This window comes from Octopus bimaculoides, chromosome 16, assembly GCF_001194135.2.
Source record: "Octopus bimaculoides isolate UCB-OBI-ISO-001 chromosome 16, ASM119413v2, whole genome shotgun sequence".
NCBI classification, from domain to species: Eukaryota; Metazoa; Mollusca; class Cephalopoda; order Octopoda; family Octopodidae; genus Octopus; species Octopus bimaculoides.
In genome coordinates, this window is record NC_068996.1 from 30,286,880 (window position 1) to 30,298,206 (window position 11,327).

Here is an 11,327-nt window from a genome sequence, read left to right on the forward strand (position 1 = left end):
AGCGTGACCGTTGCCAGTACCGCCTGACTGGCCTTGTAGGGTTTTCGAGCAAGATCGTTGCCAGTGCCCCTGGACTGGCTCTTGTGCGGGTGGCACATAAAAAGACACCATTTCGAGCTTGGTCATTTTCGTGCGGGTGACACGTAAAAGCACCCAATACACTCTCTGAGTGGTTGGCGTTAGGAAGGGCATCCAGCTGTAGAAACTCTGCCAAATTAGATTGGAGCCTGGTGTTGCCATCTGGTTTCACCAGTCCTCAGTCAAATCGTCCAACCCATGCTAGCATGGAAAGCGGATGTTAAACGATGATGATGATGATGATGATTTTCCCTGAATTTGCTGATTTGCAAAATGAACATTTCACTTACAGTTTGGTTTCTGTATTTTTATATGTGAATTTGTTTCAGATGCTTTCAAATTACTCCTATTTATTTATACTGATGTGACAAATGTGTGATGGATACAGGTACGGGTGTGTGCTTAAGGAGTTTGCTTTGAAAATATATAATAGTAGGGTAAGATCCCACTGTGTCTTTTACTGTAAAAGACTAATCCTTTGTGGTTGGAATTTGGTACGCAGAAACAGTGCAGAAGACTGTCTTGTATATGTGGATATGTGTACCTGTGTATTTTTAATGGTATATATATCAATGAAAGATGTAAATACCAGCATAGAAACACACAAAAAAAAAAAACAGAAAAACAGTGCTCTTTGAGCAAAGCCTCTAATAATATTTCTTCTACACTGAGTTATAGACACTCCTCTGTTACTCTCACTACTTTGCAGCTTATTGGAAACTTCTAATGTGCCATAGTGTTGTACACCAACTGTCAAATAAAATAAATTAAATTAAAAATGCTTTGCAAATTTTATAAATTATGTTTTTTTTTTGTTTCTTTTTTTTATACAGGACATTCTGTTCCCATATGTAGCAGATAATTTGCAGAATTATCTAGAAACACACTTTGATGATGATGGTTGTTTATGTGATATAGAGTCTTTGAGGCAATTGGTAAGAGTATTCAAACATGATAATCATCTTTCTTGTATTATTAATTGCTGCAAGTGGAATCGGAGTCAAGCTATAGATGTATCCCTGGAAGTAAACTTTTGCTGAACTGTTACATTTAGTACCTCTTATTAATAAACTGTTTCATATTTTAATTCTATTAGCCATTCTGAAAACTTGACATTCAGAGATTTGATATGAACTCGTTTTCAGTTACTACAAAACAGATATTTAAATCACACTAGAACTGACTACAGAGCTTAAACATTGACATTCATTCTTTTATATGTGATGATCTCCCTTCCTTTGTTCCATAAATGGTTTCTAACTTTATGAATTTCAGTGATGTTAGCACTTCAATATTTGCAAATCCTGAAGAGTGCCATATCAACTGGTAGATGTGATTCTATGGAAAGCATATTGTAGGACATTAGAGAGAAATTCAATTTGCATTGCACAGCCTTAAAGCAACTAAGGTGATTGGAATAAAGACAATAACTTGGTAGGTGGTATGAGTACAGAGGTTTCACTTTTTACAACAATATCTGGTTGCATATCTCCATAGATTGGAATTGGCTTCCATAGACAAAGCTTGAAGAGTCTAATAAAAATAGAAACTACCTCTAAAGTACATTGTTTGGCAGTAATGGAAAAGGAAGCCCTAAGGCTAAAAGGTGGATCATCTTGAATTACAAAGAGGAGAATAATGAAAAGTTACAAATATTTAGTTGCAGATTTTTCTCTTTTTTCTATTTTTTAGTAAGACACTAAACTGCAAAAACTTAGTGTTTTGATAATATCAGATGGTCCAACAGTCTTTGTCTTTATTTATTTCAAACTGTCAATTTAGTGGAAGGCTGAGTTTATTTTTCACACTTAATGTGAAGAAAAATAACATGGATGGCTTCAGTAATTTACTTTCACCTTCAATAATTAAAAGAAACTTGTATAAATGTATCATATCTTGGTAGCTGTTGTTTGTTCTGAATTACTGGAATATAAAAAACACATGAAATTAAGAATGTTTAAACTTTTAGCATTTTAAATTTAAAAAGGCCATATCTGACCAAATATTCTACCTATTTTATGTTTAAACTGGCCAGACCCAGACTCTTACTCCCACCCTACAATGTCTTTCTAAAAATAAACTATTACATCATCAAAATTCTCAAAGCTATAAGTCCTGATTAATTCAAAGAAGTGTGAATAAATATGCATTACATTTGACAGAGTTATCTGGATACTAAAGGATTAATCCTTATTTTCTAAATAAAATTAGTTTTTCCTTATTATCATTACTGCTATGATGATATAAAAACAAGTTTAGGGCAACTGTCTTATTACTTATGCATTTCTTTTTTTTTTTAGCATTATTTTAATAAAATTTAGCAATTTTGACTTAAGAAGTTAACCTATTTGATTCAAACATAAACTTTCAGTTCACTTCATTTTCTTTTATGGATAGAAATATCAAAGTTGTGTTGATCAGAATATGGCTGGTTTTAATTAACTGTTTCTGTTCCAGGCAAAGCAGGATGAAGAATCAAAAGTTATTGGTGCTACAAGGATTTCAAACACAGATGCTGACAAAGATGTCATAATTCAAGATGTTGTTGCAAATGTGAAGTGGCAGATGTCACTGAATCGTAAAACTACAGCCCTGAAACAGTTACAGGGTCATATATGGAAGGAAGCATATAAGCTTGGAGAAATTAAAGGAGAGTATGTAAATTAATTGTTATTTACTTGTTGTATTATTCATGATATTGTTTCTTTTCTCATCCTTAATCTTCCCATAGAAATGATTGCAAGGACTAAAATTTATGATACTATAGGTTCTCTTCTCTATAAAGTTATTTACAACTTGACATTTTGTTATAATTTCAAAACTAAATACTTTTTGTGGTACCAATTTCTTTATCTTCCTCAATTTATTTCATTTTGTCATCCTCATTATCATCAACACTGCTATTATCATCACTAGTCACTCTAGTGACTTCAACTTTGTATAAAGAGATGGTCTATCAGTTTGATGTCAGTGGTTGCCTTTCACTGATGCACCTTTAGCTGTTTGTAGGATTATTGCTACACCAATCAATTTCTGAGTAGAAACTTGTATAGTGTTTAAATAACCTAATATTTACAATGTCAACACTAACTATTCCTGGTGCACTTGCAGTTTTCTCTGCCTTAACAACCTTGATTGCTTTAACTGACAATGTTGAAACTTATATTGTTTGTCCTTTTGTTTCATTATAAGATACATCCCTATCTCAATTCTAATTTCTTCAACAATATATAAGAACACTTCCATTCCACTGTCTTTTCACTTAGTCTTAGTGACAAGGGCATTGATGTTCTTTCACACACACATGCTTTACCCCAATTATGTTTCACATGAAAAACAGTCTGGCAATTTAATTTACTACATTTTTTTCATGTTCATGATGTACACTTGAGCTCTTTCATTATTCCTACTTTGCCTCCTGACTTCTCTCCTTGCCACTCTTTTATTACTTCAAGATTTTTCTAACATCTTTTCAATCTGCTCCTTCACACTGTCCTGCTACCATGTTATCAGCCATCTGACAGGAGCCTTATCATCATCATCATCATCATCGTTTAACGTCTGCTTTCCATGCTAGCATGGGTTGGACGATTTGATTGAGGACTGGTGAAATCTGATGGCTACACCAGGCTCCAATCTGATTTGCCAGAGTTTCTACAGCTGGATGCCCTTCCTAACACCAACCACTCTGAGAGTGTAGTGGGTGCTTTTACGTGCCACCGGCATGAGGGCCAGTCAGGCGGTACTGGCAACGGCCATGCTCAAAAAGGTGTTTTTTACATGCCACCTGCACGGGAGCCAGTCCAGTGGCACTGGCAATGACCTCGCTTGAATGATTTTCAAATGTGCCACCAGCACAAGGGATAGAAGGTAACGCTGGTAACGATTACGCTCTAATGGTGCTATTTACAGGCCACTAGCACGGAAGCCAGACAGCTGCTCCTGGCTACAAAATTTGCCAAAGGCTTCCTGCAGGTATCCATTAATCTTTTTTTGTGTATGACTAAGGTAAAACATTTTGAGAAAAACTGTGGAATTTAATTACTTATAACTAAATTTATTGGATGTTGTAATGTGGTTTAATTCTAATGGTTTTTAACTCTAATCATAAAGAGATTTAACATCTCTTTTTTAAGCTCTGATAATTTTAGCATTTGTTGCTTCTATAGGATCCTGAGTTAGGTACTATTATTGTTGTTTAGTCTTTTTATGAGTGGTATTTCAGCCATGATCAAGCTGTTGTTAAAGAGGTTGGGTTTGATTTAAGAGAATTTGATTGCTATTTCTAATACACTGCAACTATATAGAGACTCCCTTGTTGGATTAAAGGAACATAGGCTAGGCATTATTTATGGAGCATTGATAGCTGAACTTTATAGTATTTGGGAACCAATCTACTTAGTGAGGTAATGTAGATAGTACACTCAACATATTGCATCATTTGACACCATTAACTAGTGCAAACAATATTCACTCAAAATTTCTGTTACATTATACAGCTTAGTATTAGATTGAGTAAAGCTATACAAAATACACATCACAGCAATCACAACACTTTGTATGCATGCCAGCTAAACTCCAGAATGCGACACATTCATAGATGATATCTTTTGAGAATTAACATTTTATTAATAATCTACTCATTGTAAACTTTTCTGAGCATGAATATGAATATTGTTTTTGAGAGCTCCTTTAAAGGGAGAAGAGGAGATTTGCTAATGTTCTACAGCATGAAGATCAGAGGCATGAAGTGTTCCAAACTGCAAAACAGTGTATCAGAAAGATCATGATGTGAGTGAGAAGTGTGTGCTGATGGATAATGCTGTACTTACATTTAATAACTCTGTAAAGAAAGAGACATGGAAATACGTCTTTGAATGGCTATTAAACATAGAGAACATTTAAGAGAAAGAGTGTTTTCCTAATGTGGATCCAACAGAGAGACAGCAATATGATAGATAAGGCAAGGAAAGTCTCTGCTCCATCAGGAACTACTGCTGAGATGCTTAAAATATTCTGGCAGAATATGACTGCCTAGTCACTTGTACAGTTAATCAGGTTGTTCAGAAAGGTGTTGTACACAATGACTAGTGGAGCACCATTAAAGTCAGCTGTTACTAGGCTAAAGCAGATGCATTAAATAGAAGTAATTACAGGGAGAGTTATAACCCAGTTTATTGGGAATGGAATTAGACGTTTTGTGCCATCTTCTTACTAAGACAACTTCACCTAGCTAAAAGAAGACCATTGCACTTGACATTCATTGACCTGGAAAAAACATTTGACAGGGTCCTTGCTTTGTGATGTGGTGTAAGTGTAGATAATGTGGTTTATGAAAGCCACACAGGCCAAATGCAGGGTGTCATTAGTAAGGTGAGACTTAGCCATGAGTATAGTGTTGAATTTAGGGCACAAATGAGTTTATCAGGGCTTGGTTCTCAATCCCCTTTATTCATTTTTTTATTCATTAGTGTCCTTCGGGCCATAAGGGAATTTAGGATCAGCTACTTATTATATACTGATGACCTCATTCTCAGAGCAGAATCTGTAGTAGAAGTAGAAAAGAAATCATGGGAAATATTTTTTTTTTATATGTCCTTGTGGATCCCTCAACATGGTAGATATTTCATTTACCTAGGTGACCTAATTAAGGTGGTGGAAGATATTCTGAAAGTATAGTTGCTAGGATAAGAATAGGTTGGAGGAAGTTCAAAGGGTTATTACCCCTGTTGGGAACAAGGTCTCTCTTCCCCAGAGTGAGAAGCATCCTGGTTATGCTTGTAAACCCATTCTACTCTTTCAGCATTCCCCACACCTCATACCCCTAACATCTAGCCATCCATCACTCCTCTTTGACATTAACTGGCAGCTATAATTACTTGAGGGTAGTATCAGGACATATTATTCTTCCCCATTTCTTTGCACTACCAGTTACTTCCTCCCGAGTGGAATCACTTCCATCCCTTATTCTCATTATATTCTCTTTCTCAACCACACTATTTCCACTAACTACCTCTTTTCTGTGCCTTCAGTTATCTTTCTTCTCTGCCATACTCCATTTCAGCACCCTCTCATATCTGCCATCATGTCCTATTCACTATAACCACCCTTATATATACCCTGTCTCTCTCCTCCACTCCTAGACCTTACAAATCACCCCACTACATTCTAATCCTTTCTGAACCACTTTTATCTCTCCCTCATTGCATTTCTCAATACTGATATTTCACATCAACTGCATCACCACCTTTGTTCATCACTCACTACATTCACATCCACCCCCATCAATAACCATTTGTTACTCTCCCCTCACACTCTTATGACAGTACCCATTCTTTTTTGCCTCTCTTATGTTCACTTTGAGAGCTTGCTCTGATGCCCCATGACTACCATCTTTATCTCCTTCTCAAATACTCCCACCTACAACTATATGATGTACAGTAGCCATGTATCTCCTGTACAAGGGTAAGCTGGAAAGTTCATAGGATAACTATGAAGGAGTGATGCTAGTGTTGTGAAGTCTTGCGTACATCAATTTCAACTCTTCTTATTAATGGTGTTATTTGTTTCCAAGTAAACCTACATCTAACTGTTTAAAGAAGACTTCAAAAGTAACTAGTAGCAACTTCTCTTGAAAATATGCAAAATTTTGGCTTGTAGTATTATCAAGTACCTGCTGAAAAAGGTTTTTAGCTCTCTAGGGCATTCATACTGACACGGTTGCTATATAAGGGATAACCCTCCAGCTTTATCAGCAGAGCAAAAGTGGGCAGCTACCACCACCAAGGAAAACATTGATTGTGTTCACCACATGGTGATGGATGGCAGACAATTGACTAAATAGCCAATGCTATAAGCATATCCCATGGGAGAGTTGAGAATATTCTGAAAATTTGACATTGTTCGAGTTTCCTTGAACATTTCCTAAGCCAGTGTTGGTTTCATCTCATTGAACCAAAGGCAAAGAGACAATCCATGCAGTAGAAACATCCCTCTCCACCTGCTCCAAAGAAGGCCAAGGTCATTTCATCTTTGGGGAAGTGATGGCCTCAGTTTTGAGAGATGTAAACACCCTTGTGTTTATTAACTGAGGGCCACACCATCATTGGAGAGTACTTTACCAACTTGCTGAGACAGTTAGAAAAGGCTATCAAGACCATGTGCCCAGGAAAACTGACAAAAGAAGTCTTGTTGCACCAGGACAATGTTCTAGCACACAAGTCCTTCGTTTCAATGGATGCTGTGCATGATTGTGACTTTTGAACTAGTTGATCACTCTCCCTATTCTCTTAACTTGGCCCCATCTTACTATCATCTGTTCCCCAACATGAAAAAAGACTTGGCTAGGAATAATGTTTCACAGAGATGATGATGTCATATCTGCTGTTGATGACCTCATTTGGTCACATTCCATGAGAATATCTTGGTCAGCATATGAACTTTTTGACCAACTATTGTATAACAGATTACCTATTCTTGTCCCTCTATCATACTTTAGCCCTTCAACATCTGGCACAAAGCACCACCACCCACTCTGTCTCTCAAATGCTCTTCTCCCTCGGGAGGACCTTTTACTCTTTTTTTTTTCTGCCAACCTCACTATTGCTGGTGGCACAAAAAATACACCCAGTACACTCTGTGAATTGGTTTGCATTAAGAGCACCCAGCTATAGAAATTGTATCAAAGCTTACACTGGAACTCAGTGCAGCCTTATGGCTAGCTGGATCCTGTCAAACATCCAGTCCATGCCAGCATGGAAAACAGATATTAAATGATGATGATGGTGACCAGTGCTGGAGACGCACACTTTCTGTTGGGGTAGAGGCATCAAACATTAGAGTGAGCTGAGTTTTAATAAAGCTGGTAAATGGTATTTAGCAGCCATTCTAATCATTGTAGAACATTTGATACAGCACATTTGGATGGGAGTTACTTAGTCTACTTTGCTTTTATACTCCCTCTCACCTCAAACTGCATACACACATGCAGTTGATAGTACAGATATTAATTGTATTATCTTATTCCTAGTAACTGGGTATGGTTGCTGTTAGCAAATTCTTATGAAGTCATGTCAACAATTTGAACTGGCTACTGTACCTACATTCATCCTAACACAACACTTTGAATGGCTATACATGTGTTTGGTTGCTGTGACAACTCTGGGAGGAATGCATATTATAGTATTTTGGCCAGAAATTTATACTGATTCATACTTTGCTTCAGTTGAAGTTTGTTGGTTGTCAGTAAATCTTTTATGAAAGTGTTATCCCTTGATTGCTGCAGCATGTGATATGATTTCCTTTCTGTGGGATGCTCAAGACATTATTTTTTCAGTCTTCAAGAACAGATTTATAGTTCCAGAACTAGTTACATATTTTGCACATTCTGCTAACAACACATTCTCTCTGGACTATAAATCTTGCATTAATTCCATCAAAGCTAAACAATTATTTTTCAACCTCTCAAACTTCAAAACAAATGAACTTCAGTGGTTAAGATTGAAAAGGCAAGGGGTGGGAGACATAACAAGGATGATGAGAGGAAGATTGAGACTAAGTTTCTCACAGAGTTCAGAGGCAGCAGGTTTTATGCTCACAAAAGCTGAGCAATACTTCATTGTGAACCTCACCTGAGTTTCAAAGATTATCGATGGTTATTCATAGCCTAAATTATTTTCTGGTCCTCAAGAGATGATTGAGCTGCAGACCTAGCAATAGGATGTATGTTTATAACATACATCCTAGCAATAGGTGATAGTGAGTGCTAACATTTTCAGTGATTATGAGGACTCTATTTGTGTATTGTAGACAGAGTGCAATGATTTTTTTCTTGACGTGACTAAAAGATACAAAATTAGCATGATACCTTTGAAGATGGTGTGGAAAAGACCATACCTTAGGACATACCAGAGTATGGCAAGATTTGAAGCTTTATTTCAAATACAAATATTTGTTTCTTTGTATTTTTTTTTTAATATTATAACTCTCTGATTATTTGAAATGTTTGTTCAGGCTTTTCAGTGATGTTGTACCTGTTTTGCATCAGTTGAAAGAAATGGGCATGAAACTTTACATTTATTCTTCAGGAAGCATTGAAAGCCAAAAACTCCTTTTTTCTCACATACCAGAAGGAAATATTATTGATGTGAGCATTATATTTTTTTAAATATGAAATTTTGATAAAATTTTGCTTTAAAAAATATTTGATAAGCATTTTGGTGCATGTGGATGTGTAAGTGTATGAATAGATATTTTTGTTTGTCAATCTAGGAAAGCTGGCTGGCTTCAAACATTTTCCGGCATTTCTTGCTGGACTACAGGCATAAGAACTGGATTAATGTTCAGTTACAATTGTTGCAGACCACTGATTGAATAAAAGGAAATTGTTCTGTGGTTGAAATACTTGAACTAAATGTTTAATATAGCACTAGTACTAGAAGTGGAATAAGGAATGTCACCAAATTTAAAGAATATAAAGAGCTGTAAAGATGAGCAAGTGATTAAAGTACATAGCAAAACGAAGCTTGCTAACCAGGCAGAGTTTTGTTTACTGTTCAGATGTACTGTTACATATGTATTAAACTTGAACACTCTTGAACCTAATAGAAACTGAGAAACAGTATCTCTTGTAGCCAATTTTGTCCAAGTAAGGTAATAATCTCTAAATCTATTAAACAACAAACCGTTTGGACGTGCCTTTGCAGTGGACTAGAAGCCAATAACACTATCAGGAAGTCATTGTTTACAAACCAGTGAATGCAAAGAAAATACAAACTCACTCACACAAACATACACATATTTATACACAATGGGCTTCTTTCAGTATTCGTCTACTCAATACATTGATTACAAATATATACCATATGTTTTTTAGATTTCCTCCTTAGGGAAAACTGAACAATATTTTCGCCATAAACCAAATATATCAAGGAAATAATCATTTATTTTTAAAAAAAACTTTTCTTCAATATCTAATATGGCTCAATTCCACATTATTATATTTTATGACAATTATGTAAGTGCTTCCCTTTTAATACTTCTTTACTTGAGTTTGTATGTATTTTGTAAAAAATTTTCCCCTCTACTAATTCAGGGATGATACAACCTGTAGCCAACAAATTAGTAAAGAGACTCCCTTTATTACAAAATACAGACCACTTTTGAACGCGTCTACAATAAATGACATATCCACTGCAGCCTTAGAATAACGCAAACACACGCAAATGTTAAAAATGATACATTCAAGAGATTCCCAAGAATTCATAAAAAAAGTCCCAATCACTGCTATAATCCACAACGAGCCACTTTTAGGTCACTTGACCATTTAACATCCTACTACTATCATACCACCTGCATTCCTTTATTATTCTCTCTTCTCTTTTCCTTTCTTCTTCTTTGTTTTCTTCCTCTCCGCTACCTCCTTCCTTACTTTACTACTATTGCTGTTTAGAATAACACCTACGCAAATATTATAAACAATACATTCAATAGAAATGTCTCAAGAATTCAATCACTACTACCATCCACAACAAGTCACTTTCGGGGCACTTGACCATTTAACATCCTACTACTATCATGCCACTCCTGCATTCTCCTCTTCCTCCTCCTTCTTCTTCATCTTCTTCTACATCTTCTTTGCTAAGAATTCATAATAGGCGCAGGAGTGGCTGTGTGGTAAGTAGCTTGCTTACCAACCACATGGTTCCGGGTTCAGTCCCACTGCGTGGCACCTTGGGCAAGTGTCTTCTACTATAGCCTCGGGCCGACCAAAGCCTTGTGAGTGGATTTGGTAAACGGAAACTGAAAGAAGCCGTTCGTATATATGTATATATATATGTGTGTGTGTTTGTCCCCCCACCATCGCTTGACAACCGATGCTGGTGTGTTTATGTCCCCGTAACTTAGCGGTTAGGCAAAAAGAGACTGATAGAATAAGTACTAGGCTTACAAAGAATAAGTCCTGGGGTCAATTTTCTCGACTAAAGGCGGTGCTCCAGCATGGCCGCAGTCAAATAACTGAAACAAGTAAAAGAGTAAAGAGAATGACCTTGAACCCAGAAGAGTAAACAAGAGAGACAGAGGCAGGCAGAAACAAGGAAAATACCCCTTGTATTTGAATACTATGCAAATATTCTTTTAAAAAGCATTTCTTTTAACTTTTCCAAAATTTGTTTTCCATACTTACAGTTGAAAAAGTCTCAATGACTGAAACAGGTACTGAAATGTTTTTTATTAAATTATTTTACAAT

General features: G+C 36.2%; 1 protein-coding gene across 1 annotated transcript in view; it reads left to right on the top strand.

Moving 5' to 3' along the window:
- Positions 1-11,327, top strand: part of LOC106878813 (enolase-phosphatase E1) — a 28,076-nt gene that overhangs the window by 3,424 nt on the left and 13,325 nt on the right. Inside the window, exons 4-6 of the mRNA XM_052973483.1 lie at positions 912-1,013; positions 2,536-2,732; positions 9,091-9,223. Coding sequence (XP_052829443.1) covers positions 912-1,013; positions 2,536-2,732; positions 9,091-9,223 — 432 coding nt within the window. The remainder of the gene's footprint in view (positions 1-911; positions 1,014-2,535; positions 2,733-9,090; positions 9,224-11,327) is intronic.